The sequence below is a fragment of the Lonchura striata genome, chromosome 11, assembly GCF_046129695.1.
Source record: "Lonchura striata isolate bLonStr1 chromosome 11, bLonStr1.mat, whole genome shotgun sequence".
NCBI lineage: Eukaryota > Metazoa > Chordata > Aves > Passeriformes > Estrildidae > Lonchura > Lonchura striata.
This window is the reverse complement of record NC_134613.1, coordinates 11,911,166-11,938,371: the sequence shown is the minus strand read 5'-3', so window position 1 is coordinate 11,938,371 and position 27,206 is coordinate 11,911,166. Positions and strand designations below refer to the sequence as shown.

General features: G+C 35.3%; 1 protein-coding gene across 1 annotated transcript in view; it reads left to right on the top strand.

The window, feature by feature from the left end:
• Positions 1-27,206, top strand: part of UNC13C (unc-13 homolog C) — a 127,448-nt gene that overhangs the window by 24,010 nt on the left and 76,232 nt on the right. The window contains exons 5-12 of the mRNA XM_021537425.3: positions 109-114; positions 6,154-6,225; positions 11,069-11,288; positions 14,212-14,439; positions 16,330-16,471; positions 23,126-23,295; positions 24,117-24,232; positions 25,654-25,817. Coding sequence (XP_021393100.2) covers positions 109-114; positions 6,154-6,225; positions 11,069-11,288; positions 14,212-14,439; positions 16,330-16,471; positions 23,126-23,295; positions 24,117-24,232; positions 25,654-25,817 — 1,118 coding nt within the window. The remainder of the gene's footprint in view (positions 1-108; positions 115-6,153; positions 6,226-11,068; positions 11,289-14,211; positions 14,440-16,329; positions 16,472-23,125; positions 23,296-24,116; positions 24,233-25,653; positions 25,818-27,206) is intronic.

Here is a 27,206-nt window from a genome sequence, read left to right as displayed (position 1 = left end):
GACTCATTTGATGCTGACTAAAATAAATATAATTTATTTTCTTGTGAAATGAATCTGACAAATTAATATTCTCTATAATTTCTTTCCTATCTTTTCTGGATTTTTAAGGCTATGGTAAGTACTTTTATGTTTATAAATGTTTTGAAATTATCGTAGTAACTGTTACGGATTCCATTAATGCCATGTTTTATTATGACCTTCTATTGGAAAGGTAAAAAATTATTTTATGACCAAGAATTTAATCATAAGGAAAGTGGTACCTTATGTGAATGTATTCTACTCTGCATCGTGTATACCAAAATTTCTGGAAGAAGTTTATGTTAAAAAGTTTTCAGTATATTCCAAGTATCTTTTCTGATGATACAAGCACAAAGTTTAGGTTTCAAGTGTGAAGCTTCCCCTGTGGTATTAGAAAGTCTTAGACACCTAGAGCAAGTGAAGTTCAAAGTGTTCCCTACTTTTTAATTCTCTTGTATCAATCAGTTTTATTTTTCCCTATTTTCCTAGTCCTTCTGCACTTCCAGTTTCACTCCATTATTTTCATGCTTTCAGCATTGTATCTCAATACAATGTTTATCAAAATTCTGTATGTTTTCTTAAGATGATATCTCTAACTCCCATTTGTTTTTATTAATTCACATTTTGAAAAATCCAATTTTCAACACAGAAGCATAGAATATGTTGAGGTGAAAGAGATCCACAAGGATCGTCAAGTCCAACTCCTGGCCCTGCATGGGACCATTCCCAAGAGTTACACCCTGTGCCTGGGAGTCCAAACAATCCTGGAACTTTGTTAGGCTGGTGCAGTGACCACTGTCCTGGAGAGCTGTTCTGGTGCCCAGCTAGCTCTGGAGGAAGAGCCTTTCCCTAATGCTAAACCTAAACCACCCCCCCGACACAACTTCAGGCCATTCATTCCCTTGTGTCCTGTCACTGTCACCAGGGATCAGAGATCAGTGCCTGCCCCTCCTCTTCCCGTCAGGAGGAAGCTGTACCTGCAGTGAGGTCTGCTCTCAGTCTCCTCCAGGCTGAGCAGACCCAGTGGCCTCAGCTGCTCCTCACATGGCTTCACCTCCAGACCCTTCACCACTTTCACTGCCCTCAATTTGGATGCTCTCCTCCTCCTAAAGCACTGAAAACTTTTTGTATGCCAATGCGTTGGGTCTCTCATTTTTGATCATTAGAGAGGATAAGGCAGTCGAAATCCACCTGCAGGAACAGTTCTGTTTGCTGCTGTCATGGGTCGTTAGACTTCTAGTAGAATATATCTGGTACAGGAGAGAGAGAGTGTGCAAGGAGAAGTGAAGGTTCAAGTGCAGTAACAATATAGAGAGCATGAACAGATCTGTTTGCTGTAGAGCCAGGAAAAGCAGTCCAGTGCACTTGCTGATGGAATTGCGGTAACTTCTGTTTTTAAAAAAAGGCATTCTCTTTTGGGTTAGTTAGAGCTTGGGTTGAGGTGAGAATAGCCAGGGAGAGAAATATCAATAATTACAGTGGAGGTTAGAAGTTTTTATCTCACAGTGGCCGAATATGTGTGGTGATCTGCTCAGCCACAGCCAAAGGTAGCTCTATTTTACTGCCTTTGCTTCTGTTAATACCAGTCATCATTTTGAATGTTATGAAGACTCTAGAAAATTCTTCTGTTTATTCAATTTGAAAGCAATTTTACAGTGTAATCACTGTAATCAGGCCAGTTTCTTCTTTTGATCAATCAAGACTGTATTGCTCCCTAGCTTTATTATTTGATTATAAGAACACAAGAGCAATTTGTAAATCTTTGCTGCTGTTGTAAAGCAGTCTGTTGAAGTGAACACACCAGATGAAACAACTGCCTGTTTCAGCTTAAATTATAGTACACTAAACATTTTTTCATTAAGTGTCTTCACAATAAAAAGATTTATAGAGGCTGGAATTCAAACATGGTAATTTAAATATTCATATAAAGTAGATACTACTTTAAATTGCAGTGTCATATTCTCTGGTTTTGTATGTTGTCAGCTAAATACCTGGACTATTTATTTCAGTATTAGACATCCTTTTTAATAGAAAAATGGTGGGACATGGCTAAGTAATTTCCCTCAGTACCTTACTTCCTCTCAAGTTATTTTGTCTTCCTTCCCACCCTCCTCCACCCCCAACTCCAAGAAACAGTACAAATCTGTCTTCCAAAATAATGAAGTTGAGATCACTAGAGTGATATACATGTAGTTGCTAAAAAAAAAAAGTTCCGAAATCGTGCATGTTTTAAATGCTGCAAACAGTGAAATTTTTGTCATATTCATCTCTAGTGGGTAACTTTTACATCACATTAAAAATAATATCAGCATTTTTAAAGTGCTGAAAAATGATTTATCTTCAACTTTTTTTCCTGCTAATAACATGTGTGTAGATATTTTTAAAAGAAAAAAAGAAAAGATGATCAAGAAAACTGAAACCCTATGTAAAACCACAGGAATGAGTACTGCATGGCACAGCCAGCAGTCATGAACAGTTACATAAGCCTGTTGCCTTCTCTGTGCTATTTTAGCTGTGCAAGACACAGCTTGCCTATTTCATTGTGATAGAGGACTTCTCTTTTTTTTTCCTCAACGCAATTGATCATTTAACATATAATTGTAGCTTGAATCCAATTTGCTTTTACTTACAGTTACCATTTTTCAATGTTTTTGCTAGAACAACTTCTAATTAATTTATTTATTTAAGCTGCTAATGCAAATTTGGAGGTAATAGATTAGACAGTGTTGACACAAGTTATTAGGTAATCTAGAAGGCCTTGAGCATGAAGGAGAGTAATTTATTTTAAATCCTGTACTAGGGAGTTTCAAGACAAATTAAAAATTAAATAGACAATGGTTTCCATTATCACCTTCTCTTATTGTTTGGGAGTTTTGCTAGGATTTTTGGTTTTGATAATTCTTTTCATATGTTCATAATTCAACAATACTTAAAGTCCTTATGCTCTGCAGGTCAATTTTTTACCTAAGGAAAGACATGAGGTAGTATCTGGATATCACTTTGAGAGGCTAAACAAATATAAACTGCTGACAAGTTCTGTGTCCTGTTAAGGAAGAGGGGTGAAACACTGCAGGTTCCTGTTGCTCTCCCTATTCTTTTGATGCTCTGACATTTTGGACTTGCTTGAAGTTCCAGCTACTGAGCTGCACTTACTTTTCTTTCTTGCTGCTGCTTGAAAACAGAGATGCAATAAGGGAAGAAGTTTTCTCATTATATTCATAACCTGTCACCTTGTTTCCCATAGATAAATCTGGCAGCTTTTTCCCCTTTCTCTTTCCAAAATGCTCACTCCTCCTTGTTTCATTGCATACTTAAGAAATGACACCGCTATGTGTTCAGTGCTTCATGCTATTGAATTATCATCAACTTTCTGTTTTAGAACAGAAGCATTTATGGGCTTTCTCTTGTAGATGTAATTAGTTCTGACAGTAATACATAAGTGGAAATAATTGTTGTGGGGATTTTTTCACTAAAATCCCTGTAAATTTAATCCATATGACTTTTAAATGTACTAGTTTATCACAAATTCCTCTAGATATCACTTTATTCCAACATGACAGACACTTTATTGAGAACAACCTAATTATCTGTTTCCTGTTAGGTTTATTATTTTATATAGGGCACTGTGCTATAATTTTAGACACATTTCTGATTAAGAAGAAAATAGTAAATCTCCATTATTCCAAGGGCACCTCTTGGGAGAACTGGCTTGAAGGACACATGACAGGGTCAAAATTGCTTCCCCATTTTTTTGTGATAGGAAGTAGTATCTGTTTGTTGACTTACAGGGGTAGCATGGAGCTGCAGTTCTGCTGGCTCATGTTCTTTGGTATTGCTGGAGGACAGAACACAGCAGCACTCATTGCCCTATATTTGAGGTTAATGTTCTTCTGCCCTTTGTGCTCCTGTCCTGACAAGTCATTCACATTGCTCTATTGTTTGGAATGGCTAGGATCGTGCAATTGACACCTAGGAGGGTCAAATCTCTTTCTAACTGTAAGGGACATGAAAAAGCCATAAAACAGGAATAGTGCAGGCAAGTAAATCTACAGCAATACTTAGCAAGAGTTTGAGCAAAAACCTGTGCTTCAAGAGGGATCAAAAAGTTGATGCTTTTAAAGTACATCATTGTAAAACCCAAAACTTATGGAAACTTACTAGGAAAATTGTTTCTTTTCCTCTTAATGATCCAAAAACATTTTTACTTGCCATTTTTAACTTTGATATGTGGGTCTTGTAGTGTTGTGTTTGACACAAAAAGTGAAAAAAAAAAGCCTGAACACTGTTTAATCTTTCTTGTGACTGTCAATCTCACTGGCACACACCCATGGAATTTCCTACATTCACAGAAATAGAATGAAAGGATGGTCACAGAGAAGTAAACAGATTTACTTAATAATAAGAGAATGGAGAATCTGATAGCAAATCAGTGGCATAGAGTTTGTAAATTGCTGAGTTTAAAAGAGAAAAAAAAGGGAAAGTTCTTTGTAATAGGAGATGAACTGAATACTACTAAGCCAAGGATGATTTCTTACCCTATAATTGGTTTCACAAGATGAATAATTCTGTGTCAGTCTGCAAGTTTAATTATTATCAAGAGAAACTTTCTGAAAATTGAATTAAGGAAAGTGAACATTTAAAATTAAAATTGAGCAATCCTATAAATAAATAACTAGAAATCCATTTTAAATATACCAGTGTTTAAAATTATATAATTGGAAAAAATTGGAATTGTCTCTTCATCCAGAGACTAATGATGCAGTTCCTTTGCTGATGTAAGCCTAAATTGCTTCTGGCCCAGTATGCATTTCACAAAAATAAGAATGTCACATACAAAGTATCATTTGAAGTTTTGCTGTAATATTTCTGTAATTATGGACTTCAGACACCCCCTTCAAAGTTAGGTGAAAATCTGTATCCTCACAACAAAGGCAACAACAGACTTAGGTTAGTGGGTGGTATAATTGATCCACATACTGCTAGACTGTGAGGGCAGCAAAGTGTGACAAAGCAGATAGTGGATGACAGAAGAACAGAGATAAGGCAAAAGTGTACAAACACACTTGGAATGATTTAGAATAAGGGAAAGGAGGAATGAAAACAGCACTCCAGGTGCAGTCCACTAATATAACAGTGTTATGGTTGATACTGAGTGCAGTGGAATAAATCTTATCTGTTTCTGTCAGGCCAAAAGGATTATTGATAGCAGAAGTGATACTTAGATTTAAAATATTGTGTGTAAAATACACAGAATTCAGTCCCCCAGGGTTCTTTCTGATCATTATATTCTCTAGATAATTCTCAAGGACCCATATAGATTTCTGCGGTTGCAATAAGAAGTATAAAATTTCCTTTTTTATTGTATATTAAAATTACTTTCTTTTCTGTCCCTGTATATGTACCATACATATGGTACAAAAGAGTTAATCTCTACAACTAAGTGCATTGTCTTCAGAACCAGAAGTTGTCCATATACCAATAGCATCGTGTCCAAATGAGGACAGATTGACACAGAGTTCTGGTTTCTTTTCTTGTCTCAGATAACCAGAGTATTTCTCCATATAGCTATCCATAGTATTGAAGTATTATTGTCTTTAAGAAAATAATATTTTAAGGTTTCTTGAGGTCTTTTTATTTAAGTAGTATTTTATATATATATATACATGCTGTTTAAAAATGCTCAGTGAGTTACAAAAAATTATCCAGACTGACAACTTGAACCATAAGACTACTGCAAAATGATCTCCCATGTTGCTGCAGGCACAGACAGCTTCCAAATTAGGGCAGGATGCCTATCCTTGTACCACATTAATTTGGTTGGCAAAGCAGAAAAACAGTGACAGCCTGTGATTTTAAAAAACTGAGTCACAAACCTCTGAATAACAGGTTTTGTATTAGAAATGGCAGTTCAGCTGGGCACTGCTGAAAGAAGCAGTAATGATGATGGGAAGTATACTTCTGTTATGTACTGAAACCCTAAAAATTGTGAGCTACAAACATTAACTAAAAGGTTTTGTATCTTCTACAGTTTTGTTTATATCCAGTAGTATAATCAAGTACTATTTGCCTTCCATTGGCTTCAACAGCTGCTATTACTTGTATAATTGCTAACACTTTTGCCTTTGCCTTAAACAGACCCTTGCAGCTCGAAAATCTGGTATTTCCATGGCCATGCTCATGCGGACCTCCATAAACACTGATGAAATGGTAAGTGTTTTCAGTGACAAGTTTAAGATGTTTAGGTAACAGAAACTTTTGTTCAGAGATCTCTAAAAAATATTTCAGCCTTACACACACCAAACTGGATGAAAAGGAATGTATTTATTGTGTAGGAACTTCCTGGGAACTTGAGCAGAATTTGCTGCCTGATGCACAGCATTAAGACCAGGTTTGCTGCTGCTGACTCACATTTGTGACAGAGGGGACTAACCAAGAAACCTTTGATTTACAAAACAGTTATTTGGAGAAGCCTTTTGCTTTAAATTGTTCACCTGTACCATGTTTACCTGCAGTCTTTCATCATCTTTCTATCTTCATCACAATGTGAGTGCAATTAAAATGCCAGGGCTCTGCAAAATGGGTTTTTATGATGATTTTGTCCAAGTCCTTGGGATACTATTTGATTTTTTTTTAATGTAACTCATGCTAATAACATATGTGATTTTAGAAGAAATATTTAATTCATACAAGTAACCACAAGAGTCTTTTGAAAAAACATAGAATCATAGGTAGTAAAATGCATGACCTCTGGTTTTCCATTAGTGATTTCACTTAGATTTGGCAAAAGACATTTTTTTCAACAAAAACACAACAGGTGCCATTTTCTTCAGGAATACCTAAAGTGTGATGTAGGATTTATATAACTTAACCAAGCAAAAGGAAGAATTTGAATAAATACAGACCCGTTTTGTGTTCCTCAAATTGTTAGTGCATACACAGCCTTCTAAAATACATCCTATTCTGAAGAAAAATGAAGAGCTGAATTTTTCTTACATTGTTATTAAGGTCCATAGCAGAAGAATGGGAGAACAGAAAATACTGACAGGTGTTCTGGGAACTGGAACATGTAACACAAATATTGACATCTGTTATTCTTACCTGTTATTCTGCTATCTCAAAACAGCAACAAAGGTTGATAGACTGGAGAACTATGGGATCTTAAGGAGTTCAAGGCTGATGGAAAATCATAGAGGAAAAACTTATGGCATCCAAGTGCTACAAAATAAAGACTTTTTTCAACTTCGTTGTAATTTGTACTAAAATAGCTGAGTTCAGTAAAAGACCCTAAAGTACTCCATGTACTTTACTAAAATATGTTTACTGAACAAAAAGCATTATATGTATAAGTATTACCACCTTTAATGACAAAAAAGACAGATTCATTTGTTTATTTACACACCTCCTCTTCTGTAAAAACTAGCACACTCTGACTGAAGGGTTGAAGTTGCAAGTTTGGGAGATAATATAAAAAAAAAAAAAAGGCACCAAATCCCTAAAGTGGAAACAAGTCTCCAACACTTGCCATCAACCAGAGAAATTACTGAATTCTGATTCAGGAGAAAAGGAAAATTCATTTAAGTATATTTTTATGCCTTTATAATCTTTGGACTCCATTTGAACCATGCCATATGAAAAAACTGTGTACCAGAAATAGTTATTTCTTAAAAAGGCTTGAAATAAAAGTCCAAAGGTAGACAGCAAATATAATTTAGACACATGAAAGTTCATTTGATGAGAAAATATAAAAAGCTAATTCAGAGTAGAGGTGAACAAAAGCCAGCCCTCATGCCACAAACCAAGGGCTAAGGAGTGCTCTTTCACAGACAAATGTAAGGGTACAGCCAATAAAGCCTCTTGTAAGATATTTAAAACAAGGGAAAGGCATTACTTTCCTACATCTCTAAGTAGCCAGCCAAACTTAATAACCTAGGGCATCATTACACTGGGTAGAGCAAGATTTGAAAACAAAAAGGACAGACATTTTCAGACATAAAAGAATTCTCCAGATACTCTCCAAAAAATGAAGATGTGAAATGAAGAAATTGAGTCACCAATGAAATTTAAGGAAGAAACATTCCCTTTGGGCAAGTTATTCCTCCAATTAGGGCTTTTCTAGTTTTTACCCTCCCCCAAGTTTTTTTCTGGAGGGAATATTAGGGACTCTGGTGGGTGTGGGTTATTTGGCTGATTAAATTCAGTATGAAAAATCTTTGAACTAATGCCTTTATTAAAACTCAAGTGCCACCTACTCAAAAAATTGCACCCTGAGGTTAAGGCTTTGAGCTTTGCCACCTGTCACTGCTATCCTTTTGGTACAACACACTCATTACACACTGAGTTTGTGTTCTCAAGCACAGATCCAAAGACATTTTAATCAGTGTAATACTTAGATATATTCTTTCAGTTGAGTACCCATGTAATTGCTTTGTTGAACAAAGACAGAGCTGCACGTTTTTGGAAATTATACATCAATGACATTGACAAGTATTTCAGGTAGTATACAGCAGAAGTAAATTTCCTTTAAAAGGATAAGCAGATAACTAAATAATTCTCCTACATATTAGTAGTGTGCTAAATGTTGCCAAACCAGTTATTAGTTATATAGTTATACTGGAAGTTATTAGTGCCATGTTGTTATGCTCTGTAATTCAAATAGCAAAAACATTTAAACAGAGAAGAGTAATAGGGGCGAAAGCCTCTAGACAGTAAGAGAAATAAAATTCTTGTTTGCAATTTGCTTTATTAACAACAGGGGAAAGAACAAGTTCAGGAGCAAAACCAATCTACAAAGTGTCTTTCAGCTGGAAACTTCATTTACCCTCAAATGTATATTTCAAGGCCTGCTGAGGGTAAATTTCATTACTTATTGACATTTCATAAAAATGTGAAAGTTACTGGCAAATGTATAATGTGGAAAATATTGAAGCTGAACAGGGTGAAAGGGCAGGATTTGTACTGAGGCTACATGAGCTCAGGAGTCGGAAAGTGCAATCAGTGGTTTATGAGAGACATGATTTCGCAGCAAGCTGTATAAATTCACTTTAGGTTGCTTTAAAGTTTCCTTTCTGGTCCCTGTAAAACAGAAGGCAAAAGTGGAGTAATGTACAACAATGAGTTCTCCATTACTATCACAGTTCTTAGGGTCTGCCAAATCAAACTGGTGCACACCTTTGCTTGCTTTCAGGGGAGTTATTAGGATAGGCTAAGAAGCAATTTGGAGGGCAGTTCAGTATTTGTTTTAGTGTTTCCTGCTCTATCAGGTTTTTTTCTTTGTTCAGTTCTTCAGTGTTCTCAGTTGTGCTCAGATCAGATGTCCATTAAATGTCTAACCATATATATTTGGCCAGGTTCCAGGGGATAGATACTGTTTCCAGCAGTAACTACTGACTTCAGTAAGGGCTGTTGCAGCCTAAGCTACCGTACATTTGGTCTTATTATTTTTAGTGCTTAATCCTATGAATCAATGGCTACCCAATGGCTGCATGGTACTGGTTTTCTCATGGTAGCAGAAGTCCTCTGATTGATGACTTTGTGCAACATTATGCAGATATGCACACAAAAAGAATATTTTACTTTGGTTAGACAATCTATTACTAGCAGAATCTCTCACAAGTTTGAGTAGAGATGCAAGTACATAAAACCAAGAATATGTCAGCATATTTTTAGACAGGTTAATATCTTCCATTTGGCATACAATTACCATAGCTGAATATGAAAGATAAGGGAGTGTTAACAAATGTTTAACTGAGTAAGTTTGGCTTATTTCCTGTGTTGTCAGAACTGTGGCATTGATGTTAAAACAAAAATAGACAAACTACACAAATTCCAAAATCTTTTTCACTTGCTACAGCTTTATAGCCAGCATTAGAGCTACCTTTCTTAATATCCACAACAGAAGAGAACAAGTTAGGACAGACAGACTTTCAGAAATATCCCACTGTGATATGTTTTATAATATGGTTTCTTCTTTCTAAAATAAGACATATGGTGCCATTCTGGTGATATGATTATTATTTTATTATAAAATAATATGTTGATATGTTTTATAATATGGTTTCTTCTTTCTAAAAGAAACAATTATTTCTTTATAAGGGAACGAATCTAGAACTTCTAATACATTCATAGCAGTCACATGTGCATTTAGTGAACACCCACTCCCTAAAAAAGACACAAACAACCTAAGCTTGGTGCCAAGTGCTGCCTTCAGGCTACTGTGCTCTTATTCCCAATAAATTGCCTGGACCTAGAAGATCAGGGTGCCTGAAAAAAAGCTCAAATAAACCAGAGTGTTGTGCCCATATAAGCCAAGGTCTTGTGTGCCACAGTACTTTGCACAAACAACTGCTTTATTTTTATCTTATTAAGCACTAAGGAGCTGAGACTGAAGTTGTTACATTACTAATCAGTAAATAGCCAATAAAAGTTCTTGTAGTAGAACTAGTCGTGGTTCTTAAGCAGTCCAAGAAATGGGTTTGGATTTTTGAGAGTATGGATCATTCTTGTCTATAGTAAAAAGCAACTTGATGCTTAAAAATATAGTAAGTATGCTATTATAGAAATACAGATAAAATGGAGCCCTACAATTGGCTTGCTTTTATTTGATGAGGTTATATATACACTTGGTGTTAGAGGATAGTGTTGTATATAATCAAAAGGCATTTTGTGTAGTACGTCTGTCTGAGTCCCTATAGGAAGTATTTAAATATTCAGAATTAATATTAGGTAGCTGCTTAATATGCCCCAATGAATGTAATGCTGGTTTCTTGTTGTTTCTGCCTCAAAATATGAAAAAAATATATAAGACTTTGTGTTAATTGAATAATTTTATTCCAACTTAACTCTGCTGTTTGTGTAATCAGACAAAACAGTCAAGCAGAATTCTTTTCAAAGTGTAAAGCAAAATGAGTAAATCAGTATTTTACAAATTATTTTATACTTCTATGTATATTCCGATATTTTATAACATTTTAGGTGCAGATGGCATATAGTTTAGAAACAGTTCACTTGTGTTACACAATACACCTGAAATATTCTTTTTCTTACCCAACAGAAAATACATGTCTTCAAGAAGACCCTGCAGGCTTTGATCTATCCAATATCATCAACTACACCTCATAACTTTGAAATCTGGACAGCTACAACTCCCACATACTGTTATGAATGTGAAGGCCTTCTTTGGGGCATAGCCAGACAAGGCATGAGATGCACTGAATGTGGTGTCAAATGCCATGAGAAGTGCCAAGATCTCCTAAATGCTGACTGTTTGCAGAGTGAGTATTTCATGATAGCTGAAGTGTTGTATTAATTGACACCTTTTGATTTTGTGTCTATACTCAGCAATATCTTGAAATATGGCACCAGATCACCCAAAAATCAGTGAAGGTGTGTTGATGCTCCTCAGTTGAGAAGCTAGCCAGAAGCTTTATGGAAAACCTACTGTTAGTTTCACTTTTGTTTTTGAAATCTGTCAAATGTTGCTGGGCTTTTACAAAATAATGCTTACTAACATCAGTGTATTATTTACTTTCCACTGCCTTCGGCAATATCTGGAGCAATTTATTACTTGACATAAACCCTCTTTTTTTTACTTAAAACACAGAAAATGTCAAAGAAAATATTTCTTTAAATATTCCTGCTACTTACTGTAGTCATATTGATGTGCTATCTATTTGTCAAAAATATGAAACAGTAAGTAGGATCTTGTCCCTTCAAAATACTAAACCCTGCATGTATAAGGGGGAAAAAAATTTGTCAGTAAGTCATTTCACTATAGAATTAAGGCAAAACAACCTTTTCTTTGCTTTTTCCTTGCTCAGCTTGGTTCCAGCCACTGAATTCTTCTGTGAAAATATATCAGGTGTATTGAAGCGATTCTTAAATTACAACACATTATACATATTATATATCTTATTATACTATATTCTAAGCAATAGATAATCAAGATCTGCAAGTTTTTAAATTTTGGAATGGAATGGGCTTTCATACTCTGGAATTATTCAACACTGTTCACTGTTGATATGTTCAAGAGCTACTACATGTAGGAAAACTACACAGATATTTCACTCAGTTCTTCCTTTTTTTCCACTGTGTTTCTGTGTGAGGAGCTGTCACGTAGGGATGGATGCACAAGGTTTGTACTGCTCAGGAATTAAAATTTCCCAGAGGAACTGACCCCACAGACAATAAATCAGTGATGAATATCTAAATCAAACTTCCTTACTGTGCTTGGTTGTGATTCTGCACTGTGGCTGAAACTGGGCTGCTGGCCCCTGGCCCATATCACCAGCCCAAACAACTGAATCTTAAAAGAACAAAACCTCTAGAAGGCAAATTGCAGATAAAATATTTAAGGCCTAAGGGATGCCACTCTTCTCATTAGTATGCAAATGTTTCTGAGCATCCTGACATATTTTTTGCAACAGATTAATTGTTCAGTGTTCATAGTATACTGCTTTCAAAATTTCATGTTCCTTGTTTTCTATTGAAAAAATGAATTGACCAATTGGTTAAATCTCTATTTCTGAGAAAGCTGATGCTAACAGTGTCATAAAGTGAAATGTAGTTATTTTTATCAGTCATTCTTTTGCTCGTCTCATAATCAGCGGGATGTATTCGCATTCAAAATTCTGTATTTTTTTGTTTTGGTTTTTTTTTTAATATATAATGATTGCTAATGTAGGCTGTAGAAAAGAATTCACATCTCAAGATCTTTAGGGTCAATATATAAACTTGTTCTAAATTAGATTTAGAAAAAAAAACAGTAGCACTTTCATTAGCTCTCTCATCTTCAATAAGATATCCTTTCTAGTACTAGGTGCAATATTAAATTAGAATTGATTTCAATCATGTTGAGTTTGTATCAGTCCCTAGGGCGAAAGGAGCTTGTTAACTTCCTGTGCAATGTAAGTTACACTATTGTCTTAATTAGTTTGATCGATACTCCATGAAAAGAGTTGTTGATAGACAGCAGCAGAGGTTGTTCGCAATAGGGGATGTAAAACTAGTTGCAATAAATGAGTATAAATAGAAAGATATTTACTTAAAGGAAGTTGTATTTTAACACATATTTCAGTTTTACCTGTGCTGTCTCAAAAATCAACACAGTTTCTAACAGGAATATGTTATTGCCATTCAGATTATGCCCAGGGTTTATCATTCAGTTATGTTACTGCATTTCTACATTTTAAGGAAGGGCTGAAAATAGGAAAAAATGAAAAAAAATTCCCTCCTGCATCTTCTAAGAATTATCTGTCATGTTTTCCAGTCAGCTCAGTAATCATCTCTTTTGTAATAAAATCACTAGAGAATTTATTAACTGGTATTTTGTTTTATGGTAGCACATAATTCTATTTCTGTTAATTCCTAATTTTTAAGTCTGGATAATCTTCAATCATGAGAATTTTGGTCTTCCATATTCAAAAAGAGTCATTAGTCTGACCAAGAGATTTTCCAGATTTCTCAGGATTTAGTGGCCATGGAAAACTGCTTGAAGAAGCCATATATTTCAGCCTTTTGGCAGGCTGGAATCACTGCTATCTAGTATTTCAACCCACACTTTTCCTATCTTACAACATTATGCCTTCCCACTTTACATCTCTCTATATAGATGTAGATATCAGTTGCCTCTTATGTGCTAAGAAACCTTCTGACACACTGAAAACTGAAGAAAAGAAACCACATAATATTTGTTTTATAAAACTTCACTGAAATCTAATGCTGAACATGACCCTTTCCAGCTCTAGGTTCTTCAACCATTGCAAGCTGAGAGCCTCAACCAAAACTTCTTCAAAATAACATGTTGGTGTTTGATGGTATTGTAAAGAAGGAACTCTATGCTTCTTCAATGTTGAAATATCTCAATTATAATTGTATAACAAATTGTTCAAAATTATTTTGTTTTAGTTTTACTAACCCTCTAAAGGGAACAATAATACTTGAATCCTCCCTGGATTTGAGGATAGTTAGATTATGTTTTCACAACTGATAATTTTAGCTATCACAAAGAAGATATATATATATATATATATATATATATATATATATATATATATATATATATATATAAGGTATTATTAAGGTGAAACTAAGATCTCCTTCAGGTACTGCTGTACCAAGAGTTGGTGGGAGACCTTAGAGGGGAAAAAGAACAAAGTTAATTTTCAATAACAATGGTGAATTTTTCTCGAATTTCAGGAGCAGCTGAGAAAAGTTCCAAACATGGTGCAGAAGACAAAACACAGAATATTATTAGTGCTATGAAGGAAAGAATGAAGATTAGAGAGAAAAATAGACCAGAGGTGTTTGAAGTGATCCAGGAAATGTTTAATATTTCTAAAGAAGATTTTGTACAATATACAAAAGCAGCAAAACAAAGTGTTTTGGATGGAACATCCAAATGGTCAGCAAAAGTAACTATCACAGGTAATTTTCTTCTGTTCTAATCACTCTTTCTTTCCTATTCCCCTGATTCAGGAGCAAGATTTTTTATAAGTAGAGCTGGACTGTGTGTTCAGTTGCATACTTGGTGCATATACAAACAGTTGAATTTATAGGATGCCAGCTGCAAGAGTTGAGTTTTAAGTTGCCAAAACCACTTTCTATTCTACTGCTATAGGAAGGAAGACCAGTAAAAATAATCTAGCTCCTCTACCTCCTACCAATATCATCTAATGATGAGTTTTTTGCCACCAACTGCAAGAGTTAAAGTTCGCCAAAAAATAGGCTTAAGTGATTAAAAAACACTTGAGCTTGCAATTCCAGATCCCATTGGTTTTGAAACTTATTATCCATTCACGTTGCTTGACTAAGGGTGTGTTCATTTTAGTGATGCTGATGTTGCATAATTCTGCTCACTTTAAACATATTCCAGATGGCTTCCAATTGCATTAGCCTGGTTGCTCATGTAGATTTCCAGGTCCTCTGACTTTGTCATTTCAGTTTTTGAACTAAAGCCTCAGCATAAATGGAGGTGATTCTGAAGGTTGAGAGGTGGTGCATGAAACTCAGAAGAATAATTGTGGAATTTTGGGACTGTCACCAAGCACTTGGGACATATTTAATTCATATGTTTATTTTTAGTTCTACCTCTAAAGGATACTGAAGGCTATCTTGTGTTCAGGGCAGTATGTGCATACAATTTAATTCTTGAAGACTTTTGCTAGGCTGTCCCTTCATTCTACTGCATAAATAGGAGAGGGATACTTCCTTACCTTCTAAAAGTTTTAGAATGAAAGGGGAAGACAGAATATGCTATTTCATTCCTAAGAGTGTTTTCAGAAATTGGATATGTTAAAGAATAGCAGAATTTTACTTCTTTCACTGAAGTCAGCACATGTGACTGAACCCACACCGAGCTGATCTGCTGAGCAAGGTGCCATTTTTAGGTAATCTTTTTCCTGAGCACGCCAAGGGAGCTTCATTATCCAAAATGATTGACATTAGAGAACATTAACTCAATGTTAGCACTGAGATAATTAAAACAGTATGTGCAGAATTACAAAGCCAACTGCTGCTGAATCGTAAGAGCCAGAGCAAGTGTTTTAGCTGCACTTCTCTGGCTTTGGGAGGCTGCTCTTTGTCAGCTCTGCTTTCTCCTGAGATTTCCACTTCTATGAATTATGATCGAAAATCAAATTGTATGTATTTATATTTGCTACTAAATTCATATTCATTAACTATACACCCACACTAAGTGTCAGAAAGGATAGCAAATGCATAAACGGTTGATGATAATTGATCTGAAATGTCATCCTCTCTGTGATAGCATAGAAAGTATTCTAAAAGTCATGGTTCATCTATTAAGAGAACAAATGGCAGTAATGTCCCTCATGTTTAGTTCTATGAGCCACAGGGGATATTTTTCTATATTAGTGGAGGTTTTACTTTGGAAATGTTAGTTTGGATTTTTGGAGAAATTCTGGAAATATTTTTTTATTTGTTTGCTGGGGGCAGGGAACTTTAGGGAACTATCAGACTCAAGTTATACAGCATATTCCTTGCCCTTTTGACTTAACCAATGGTTGAGAAAAGTATTTGAAATATGTGTGAAAAGTATTTGTTTGGTGCTCTCTAGTGAATCTTTACAATTATTACTCTATTAAACTTTATTTTTAAATATGATACAGTCCAGAAGGGTAGTTATACAAATCTTGTCAGCCTCCAGAGTTACAGACATTGGGAAAATAATCCAGAAACCTTCCTTCACAATCCCTCACTGTGAGGCCTTTGTTTCCTGTTGCTGTTGTCACTCTCATTTACTTCCTGGCAATAAAGGCTATGAGGGCTAAAGCTCATTTCTCTCCTTTGTTGCAGTTCTTTGTGCTCAGGGCTTACAGGCTAAGGACAAAACTGGTTCAAGTGACCCATATGTTACTGTGCAAGTTGGCAAAAACAAGCGAAGAACAAAAACTATTTTTGGAAATTTGAATCCAGTATGGGATGAAAAATTCTATTTGTAAGTACAGAAAATGCCATTGATACTGCTATTTTATCTACATTTAGGTAATATAACTCTACCAAGTGAAATATTGGCTTAATTTGAAAATATGCAAGTTCTGAATGGAGAGAGCATCCATGTGTCTTTATCTTATAGTGATCATGCAGCTTATAATTAAGTATTTTTTGGGATCTATTGGTGGTGTCTAATTATTCTAGTCTTTAAGGGAACTTAGGTAACAATTTTCATACTTCAACCTTACATACCAAGTATTGTCATTAGAAATGTTTTCCTATGTGCCAGATACTGACCATGCAAGGTAAATGTGTTTTGTATTTGACACTGTGATTCTCTGAGGTGTAACTGGGGAACTTGGTAGTAACTTCTGTGCTCCAGGCTCAGGGTTGGTGTGTTTGCAATGTCCATACTTTGAGTGTTGTCCAGAAGTCAAATGTGGAGAGTACAGTATGATGACATTGTTTAGTTTATTCTTGTACTTATTTCCTCCTATAAAAAGGGAAGAAGTTGTCACTATTCCTATCTACATAAACTGTGCAAACAGTTTCTGTGAGGGTTCAGGCATTTGAAATAGCGCCCTGTTTTCTTCAGAAAGGTGCAATGTCATAACATGACAGGTTACCTTCTCACAAGCTAGGACTTACCTGGATTGTGTTTTGACCAAAATCTGCTACCTTATTGAAGAGGAGGTTATTGTTTCAGTAGAGTGTGAAAGTGTTTTGGTCCAAGATGTTGCTTCTATTTGTCTGGAAAAGGAACTAGAGAATGCCAGGTGAATTAAACAATGTATGCTGTTCCTTTCACAGTTTCAAATGCTTGTATTAGAAATGAATAGGTACTTAAGAGGCAAGAGACACCTAGAAACTTCTACAAGCTTCTTCTATCCAGAAAGTGTTTTCTTTTTGAGTTAACTGTGTTACTGTGGTAACACTTGAAGTGTCATACCTCATTGAATGGCTTTGAGTGTCCAAAAGTAGGAGAGAATTACTTTCTTCCATTTTAATTATTAAAATTGCATGTCAAAAATTGGATGAGCAATTCAGCAAATTTCATAGAAAGTTTGTTGAATGTAGTTTCTCAAATATGTGAGCAGAGCTATAATCAAATCCATAGAAACTTGAAAATATTCAATTTTTTTTCCCCAGAACAAAATATTATATCATCTACTGCCCTAGGAATAATATTTATATCCCTCCCTCCCAAAGTTTATTACAGCATGAATGTCCTGAGCACTGAATAAATTTTCCAACATTTTTATAGCACGTGTTTTCTGAAATAATCTCTCTGAATTATTTTTAATGCTTTGGATTTCAGCTGAAAGTATATGAGAATTTCTAAATTGTATTAAATAAACTATAAATGTTTAACCAGAAGATTAAATCTAAAGTAAATCAATATAACTATTTGATTGACTCAGGAAATGTTTTTTAAATTAGGCTCTATTAGTGGTAATTGATATTTAAATCCTGTTGAGAATCTAATCTTAACCATCATTATAAATTTTAAATTATAAAATGCAGAAATAAGATGTCTCAAAAATCTTACAATCTTATGCATACTTATCATACCAAAACATGTTTTCAAGTCTTCCCATCTGTTCCAAAATAAGGACTTGGAGCAGCATTGGCTCCCCATTGTGCATTTGCTCTGTCATAGCACAGGCAGTGAGGGCTGTGTTCCTGTTCTTAGGAGCACACGTAACCCAGGTATGCTGGCGTTGTAACAGTGAGAGAATGCTTCTGACAAATTGTAGTCAGACCCCCTGCTAAATGACCATGGGACAGTGGCATAGATTTGAACAGGGGACCTCATAAAGCATAACTAAAATAGAGCTTTTTGGTGCACAAGGTGGAGAAGTAAATAGGCCAGCAGATGTTCATTTAATGAATGTAATATAGGTGCTAAGGGCTTTGATCCTTTCTCCTGGTATTATTAGAAATGAGATAACAGAAATTTTTGGGGCTTTTTCAATGAAACATCAATGATAGGAGAGTTCTTCAATGCCAGAGCAAAGGAAGAGTCCTGCAGCTGTCACCTTCTCTTTCTGGTTGAGTGTGGCATCTGATACAGGAAAAGGGACTGCATTTTCTTTTTTTTTTTTTTTAATTACAGGAAGCTATATTTTGGCTGCATTTTTCAGTTTTGTAGAAACCTTTGTATTGATACACTATAACAAAAGTCTACTCTCGTTCTTTTCTTGACTATTTTCAACACTTGGTTACTGACCTACTGAAATCTGTTTTTTTCTGATAGTGTTGTCTAGGCTAGCACACATCTCCAAATTGCCCTGCTGACTTTGCAGGTACTGCATTTCCTCTGACCATTCATAAATACCTCAGATAAAATTGTATAATACAGAGATCTTTCAAATAACTGGATGATTATTTTACATTATTTATTTTTTGTATTTTGGCTGTCAATAAGACAGCATAAGAGCTCTAATAAATATCTTCATTGGATTTATATTGCTCTTCAGTGCATGAAAACATTTGCCCAAACTGATTTCAATCATCCAACTGTAGATATTTCTTCTTTAGAGTTACTTTAAAGCACAGCACTCGCACATTATTTATTCTGAAATAAATTATTAGTGGATTCATTTCAAGCAATATTTACTGTCAGTGGCCAAGAGGACTTCACTGAAGTCCCTTTCAGCTGTTATTTTATACATTCTTGATCAGCTGAACTGACTTAAAAAATACGATCTTCACTGTACCTGAAGATAACATAGATGCTTAACTGCTTAAATGGTGCTCCAGTTTCCAGCGATATCTAAACACAGTTTTGCCAGAACTGTTGAAATAGCTCAAGGACTGCCTCCTATGCAAGAGGACATAACAGGGAATTGTATTACATAAAACCAATTGAGTAATAAAAACTACACATTAGTTTACGAGATTCATCTATTCCAAAAGTTCTTCAATAATCTGCCAAGTTTCTGAGAGACATTTGGCTAATCAAAATAACTGTATCTCACTGCCTCAGCCCAAATCAAGAGAGCAGAACACCTCTAAGAAGCAATTCCAATGATAAATTGCTTGTTCAGTGATAATATTTTCAGTTTCACAGTACAGCATGCATGGTCTGAGTCTTTTTTTCAAACTGCTGTCAATGCAGATTAATTATACAACTCTCTTTTTGTTATGACAGAGTAAAATAATGCAAGAGAAAGCATAATTAGTCTCATTCTACTTTATCAGAAAGCGTGGCTCGTGACAACACTGCTAAAGAATTGGGACTGTCCAGACTAGAGAAGAGACAAGTAGTGGAGGTAAGGATGTCTTTAAACACATCCTTTCTCCTGAGAAGAGGAAAGGAATAATCTATTTTCCATGCTTACTGTTATAGTAGAACAAGTAATAACCACAAATTACATTTAGAGAGGTTTAAATCAGACTTCAGAAAAAGTTTGCCAACAGTGGGGCTAATGAAGTTCTGGAAGATATATCCTAAGGGACCATGGAACTGTCTGTGAATACCTAAGAGCAAAGTGGACATAACAATGGTGTGGGTCAGATTCTGGCTTGCAGTAATGGCAATAATAATAATAATAAACATGAGGGTAATAATAACAATAAGTGCCTCCCTGAACTTACTGAAGGTAGCACAGTATCACTTAGTTGTCATTTTAATACTGGGTGCAAATCTCTTAGAGGATATGTACAATAAGATCATGCTAGTGCATCTAATATTAAATTTACATTGAGGTACTGTTGTAAAGATACTTTAATATTCCAGTTTTATTACTCTAACCATTAGAATAAGCTGAAATTCAATTAGGATTATTTCATGTCTGTGTAGCATTCTGGAAATGTAGAAGTAATGTAGTGTCACCAGATTGTTGGTAAATTATTAAAACTGTCTCTTCTGTCTTGCATCTCTGAATAGACTTCAAAATCTGTAGTTTTCAGAAGCATCAGTACCTTCAAATCTCTGTGTGCTAGAGAACAATTCATTTCTCATCTTCTCTATCACACTTCTGTGAATGCTCTTACTGAGCATATAAAGCAGAATGACTAGAAGAGGAACGCTGAAACTAGCATATGTTGTCTAGCCTTTAATTCCCTGGGCTGATTTTCCTGGAGTAAACAGAAGCAGGAATTCCACCCAGAGCTTCTGGATGGGTGTTAGCAGTGACTAAAGCAGAATGTGCATGTCATTACAGAGGGCTGTTTCTGAGTCTGGGCAGGTAAGCAGGATCATTCAAAGACAGCTCTGTAACTTTAGCTCTAAATCTCCCTGCAGTCACACTGCCACAGGGCAGGCCAGGAGGAAATACTTGCTCATCCACTCTTCAGTTTTTAAACCCAATTTTTTTTTGTGTTCCTGCACAGGAACATTACAAATGTAGCAGAGTTGACTCTGTGGTGAAGTTTCAACACAAAGATGAACACAAGTTAACACATTTCACTATCCTAAGATTAAAGGAGAGAAGGATGCTGAGGACAACTGAGGATATCAGGGAATTCTGACCATCTGAATAAATTATTGCTTTATCAGCTAAGTGTATATGAGAGGGAAATTTGTGTTGTCCCAGAAGAATAGAAATATGATGTTTGTGCTGAAGTACATAATGACTTTTTATATGCAGCATCTGCCAGAGAATCAAAGTAGGAGTAAGATTTCTATCAAAAGCACAGGTATGGTGATGAGGGTCACAGAAATACCTCACCAGTGACAGAACTCCCTATGTCTCTATAGAAATACCCTGTCAGTTGTTTCTGTTGAATGCACAGCTAAATGCAATTCAGGACTTTAGCAATGTTAAGTAGTAAGTTAGAGCTACATTCCAGGAGAATTAAATGGTTTCTGTGTTTAGCCTAGTTTCTCAAGGCAGCAATACTTATTTGGTCCATCGCTATCTTCCTATATTTTGTGTGTGCTTGCCAATTGCTTTTGAATTTTGTGATCAGTCAGAGAAATTTCACAGTTTGCCAAATAGTATGTCTGTCATGTTCTATGAAAATATGTGGTCAGAGAGAGATATTAACTGTCCTCAGTATGAGCTCATCCCATAATAGATAACAGGAGTTCACATAAAGGGGTAATGTATGAAAACCCTGACTATAGGAGAAGATTCAGTAGGTGATTGTGGTTGGTTGGATGTCAGGGAAGCCAGTAATAAGACTAAAGGAAACTGTGCTTTATTAGTTTTGCTAATCACAGAACAATGTGCATTTTAATTACCAGAATTATCTGCAAAGTTAAAATCTGGAATACAGACAGACACAAGGACTTCTGTGATACTGCATGATGTCACAGTGTGGCAGAGTAAAAGCTGTGCATGCCATTTTTAGTGACTGATTGGCCTTGACAGTAATAATACCATTTACAGCACTTTATACTTCCAAAGCCCATTACTACCACTAATTAATTCTTAGAATACCCTTGAGGGGTGCTGCTTGGAAGATAAATTGGAGTATTGCTGTTTTAACACTGAAAACCGAGACAGATCACTAAGCAGTGATAGAGCTTAGACTAGAATTAGAGTAAAAACTCTTAATCAAGTGTGAAAGTAATGCCCTGCTGAAGATGAAAATTTGCATCTATGCTTCAAGGTCATGTTTAAAGATAAACAAAGGTATGTAATATAAAAAGTATTTCTGTAGCACTAGTGAATGGATATTGAAAACAATACTTCATATGGATGCACAAGTTTGATATGGATTTAACTGATGCCAGCTCTGTACTAGTCAAACTTCAGCAGAAATTTTTTCACAAACCCAAACCTCTGCAGTCAGGGTTGGGATATTCCAGTCAAGTCATCCAAAGCCATCACCAACAAATAGTAAATAGTCCTCATTGTGCCTTATAGGACTAAGCAGTAATAGAGTTTCTTTTCCATTTTGTGCAAATAAATGCAGGGTGCAGCTGGGAGTAAAAGTTTTCATCCACTGTGTACTCTGTAGATTGCAAGTGAAGCCACCTCATTCCCTCATACATCCAGCCTTTTCTAAAATCCACTCAGACCAGGAGGGGTTAGTAAGCCACTTTAAATTTACAATAATTTTTTTAGAACATGGCATGGTCCCTTACCATTTCTCCTTACCAGGGAATGGAGGTCTTGAAGAACATTAATGTATCTTTTAAAAAAACAGCCAGCTACTCATCTTCCTGATTGCCTTTCTTTCCTTGCTGGGATGTTTGTGCATACTTCTTGATTTTTAACAAAAGCTTCCTGACACACACTGGAAATATTCTTTACTTTTTTCTTTTTGTATTGTTCTGGAGTACTACTTTGGTAGTTTACTGTATGTACTACATGGCATTCCTAAAGAAATAAGCCTGACCTTACTGTATCTTTCCTAAGGTATCTGTTAAATAATAGCATCAAGAAGTATGAATTTCTAATTAAAAATTTTAATGAACAGTTATTGTCATTCCTAAATGCAGTCTCTACGTATGTATAATTCAGTCACATTATTCTCTTTATATGCAGTAATTCCCATATATATATATATAGTAATTACAGTTTTGTCCCTGGCAGCCTGGGATGACCTTTTTTTTCCTCTGGATGTTGCAGATTGTTTGTGCTTTGACATTTGGTGCAGTTAAGCAAGTGTGTGGAGATGGAGTTTAATGAATTAGACAGCAGTACAGGGTAATATAGTTAATATATCGCTCATATTTTGTGTTTTATTTTTGTTTTTCCAGTGAATGTCATAACTCTACAGATAGAATAAAAGTAAGAGTATGGGATGAAGATGATGATATCAAATCTAGAGTAAAACAGCATTTCAAAAAGGAGTCAGATGACTTCCTTGGGCAAACAATCATTGAAGTAAGAACACTGAGTGGAGAAATGGATGTATGGTATAATTTAGGTATGATTCTTACTGATTTTTTGAAACAAATTTAGGTAGAGTATTACTGTCTTTAACTTTGTGACTTCAAAATATGTACCTTTGGTACCAATGTATGACTTTTAAAGTATTAAATGTTACAGGTTGATTTGAAAATAGAAGATAGAACCCCTACTGCCCCATCCCCCTGTGCCACTGGCAGGGAAGGGGAAGAGAAAATCAGGAGTAAACCTGTGAAGAAGGGATGGGTGAGGGGAAGGTGTGTTTCAAGATTTGGGTTTATTTTTCATTATCCTCCTCTGATTTCACTGGTAATAAATTGATTTTCCCCCAAGCTAAGTCTGGTTTTGGCCATGGAAGTAATTGGTGAGTGATCTGTTCCTCATCCTTCTCTTGACCCATGGGGCTCTCATTAGATTTTCTATCGAGCAGAGGAAGGGATGTGATAGAGTAGCTTTGGTGGGCACCTACCAGATTCAGCCCATCACACTCAGAGTAGTCCAGGTTGTTGGTAAAGTCCTCATAACTCAAGGAAAATAATAATAATAATTAGCACAGATATCAGGTAGAAAATTACAGTAATTTCAATTGAAAAGAGGAAAGTATTATATAAATAGATGTGCAGCCTTTTTTTGAGGAGATAAAATAAGAAAGATTCTTTACTTCATAGTTAGATATTTTATTTTGTGGACTGAACCATGTGTGAGGTATTAAACATTCTTTTTTTCAACAGCAGGACTCCTTGGCTTTAAAAGATTAAACTAGAATGATTTATGAAAGCTTTTCATATGACATACATGTGTTCTTGGCAGTTACTAATGTATTATTTTTCCACTCTTCAGAAAAGCGAACAGATAAATCGGCTGTCTCTGGGGCCATTAGACTGAAAATCAATGTTGAAATTGAAGGAGAGGAGAAAGTTGCTCCCTATCATGTGCAGTACACCTGTCTACATGAGGTATGTTGGAGGAGTTATAGTATACAGTATAGAAATTACTGTTCAGTTGTTGCATGGATAAAGAAAAAAGGCTACAGAACATTAGAGCACTGAAACCAATAACTGCTGCTGTACTTGAGGACATGTTTATTTTAGATTTCCCATTCTGTGTTGCTGAGGAAGTATCAGGTTCAGAGGCAAGGGTAGAATAACATAAGACCAACAAACAAATCATTCCTGCCAGGAGGTGTTAGAAAAAGAGGTTGAGCCAGATAAACTCTGCCTGTACTGTTTTTTGATTTAGCTCTTTGATACATGATTGTTAGCATCAGAAATATACAAACATTTATATATATATTACAGAAGTATACTGTAAAGGATTTCTTTTGTTTTACAGTAATACATATTTTGGAGAGTGAGAAAAAGGAGAAACACTAATACTATAAAATCTAATTTTCCTTTAATCTAATTTGCTTTTGTCAACATTGAAAAAAACCATCACTGATGAATAGGTGTGTCTTCTGAAAGATTTTCTTTGTAATTGACTATTCTTCCTTCAAATAGTGATCCATGTAGAAATTCTATTCTGGAAATACAAGTAGTTTCTGAAAGCTGATAGCTCATACATGACTGAAAGTTCACCACTAGCATGTAGCCACAAAGTCCCATTGTTCACCATTTGTAAAATCAGATATTTACGGCATTTCTGCTGATCAATTTTGACCTGAAATTGCAAATGTTGGACTTATGAAGTAAATGACAATATTCAAACGCTTTAAGGGAATCCAAGAGACAATTAAGGGCTAGTTAGCAAAACTAAAAGTATTTTGAGGTTTTAGGTTTTTTTTTTTTTCAATCACTGAAATAGGAAATAAATCTATTTTATTTCTTTTTATTTATCCAATCCAAAATGGGATTTTGTGGATACAAATAAAGTTGTGGAATTAGTGGATACATATGGAGCTAGGCAATCTAGCATTCTATGCCATGTATGTCAAATCCTAGCTTTGCTCCCAAGGGTACTAAACCTAAGCTTTATTGCAAATCTTGCACAACTTGAGAGGCAGCTGCAGTGTTTCTGTTAGCTCCATGTAAGTGAAGGACTTAAATAATGAATTTGAAATGTATTGGTCACGGATACAATTGAAATTGAAGCACTCCGCAATAAATATTACAACATCCTGATTTCATTCACTAGCAAGGGCATATAAATGAGAAGTTTCCGCACTGTTTTATGCTGCAGTCTTTCTGTGCCAGTTAAAGGCAGAGACTTTATATTAAGAAGTTACAATGTGCTGAATCACAAGTCTGCTGCTAGTTTGAGCCAGTCTTTGGAAAAATAAAAATTTACTAACAACATGTTGAATACTATATGTAGGATATATTTTCAGAATGCTTCTTAAAAGCCAAACTTCCATTTTTGAAATGTTTCATACCTTTAGAATCTCTTCCATTACTTGACGGATGTAAAGTCGAATGGTGTGGTGAAAATCCCTGAGGTGAAAGGCGATGAGGCCTGGAAGGTGTACTTTGATGATGCTGCACAGGAAATTGTGGATGAATTTGCAATGCGCTATGGAATTGAATATATTTATCAAGCTATGACGTAAGTATCATCATGGCTTGCTTTCTGCTTTGGTGTCAACAATGTGTTTGAGCAAAATAATGAACTTCAAGCCTTTGTGAATTCATTCACTGTTTCTCTTCTCATTCCTGACTTCAAATTCTTATCATTTTGTCCATCTGTTTCTCATTAAAGTGCTTCTCATCTGCAGTGGCTTTAAGATACAAGCATTTTATAAGCTGTTACTGGTATTACTGCTAATGCATTCCATAATCCTTATGATACTGATATATAGCACGGTTCAGAAAGAGTTCCAATGTTCCAGATGCAACTGGAACAGGGTTTCACAAGCTCTGTACTCTTCTACTACTATGGAAGCTCACTAGTGGCTATAGTGATCTTCCAGAGTACATGTAAATAATTAGTGCGAACCATTTTTAACAGTACTGAGACCTATTACTACATTGTCCATTCTGAAGTAGCCGTCTGAACAGCTTAGAACACAGCACCACCTAGCTCAGAGGCTCATGATAATGAGAGGTCCATCATATGCTCTCAATTTATCCAGCAAAAACCTTTCTGGTGAAAAGGACTATATTCTGCTGGAGCTGTAGAAAAGCAGGGGACTTCAAATGAGTCCTATAAATAAAAAATACAGACTTTTTTCTTACAGAAACCTGATATTGTGGGATTTTTAATCAGAACATCTCTGATATTTTTGCATCTCCTTGCCTCCTAAAAAGAAGTCTTATTATAAGTATGAAGGTACATAAAAATATGAAGTTTTCTATTCATTGCATAATGTATTGACACCACCTACTATTGCAATGAGCTTGTCTTTCACTTAATGTAGTTGTCTGTGAATTTCTTGTATTGTTCATCTAATAGAGGGTCAGGGAATGTATTGTACTGTACACATTTTTAGTGATTTTTCCTTCAAGGAACTTACACAGCATTGCACATAATAATTAATGAAACTTGAGAGTTCCCCTGTTTTGTATTTATATTACATATGGAGGAATTAGTGTGTTGACTTTCATGAGTATTTGTGTTTCTGTGTTTAGTTTCTCTGTAGGTCTGTGTAATTGTTATGTCATTTATTAACTTATCCTGGTATTGTAGTTTTATAACTTGATTTAAAATGGTATGGGATTTTTACCAAAATGTTAGTGATAGAGTTGTTCCTGCTCTGTGTATCAAAATTAGTTCAAGTTTTGACCAGAAATGAGTTGTTAAGAGCTATTAATGCCAAAGGAGGGCTGTTATTAGTGATTTGCATAAGAAATAAAGGGCTGATTTAGCATTAGTTTTGTCTTAACATAGCCTCAGTAGTTGATTATCTCAGTATAACATGGCTGAATTTTTGACTGACAACTGTAAAATTATTTTGAATTTTGTTTTTCTTCATCACTCAGTGTATTCATATACTGC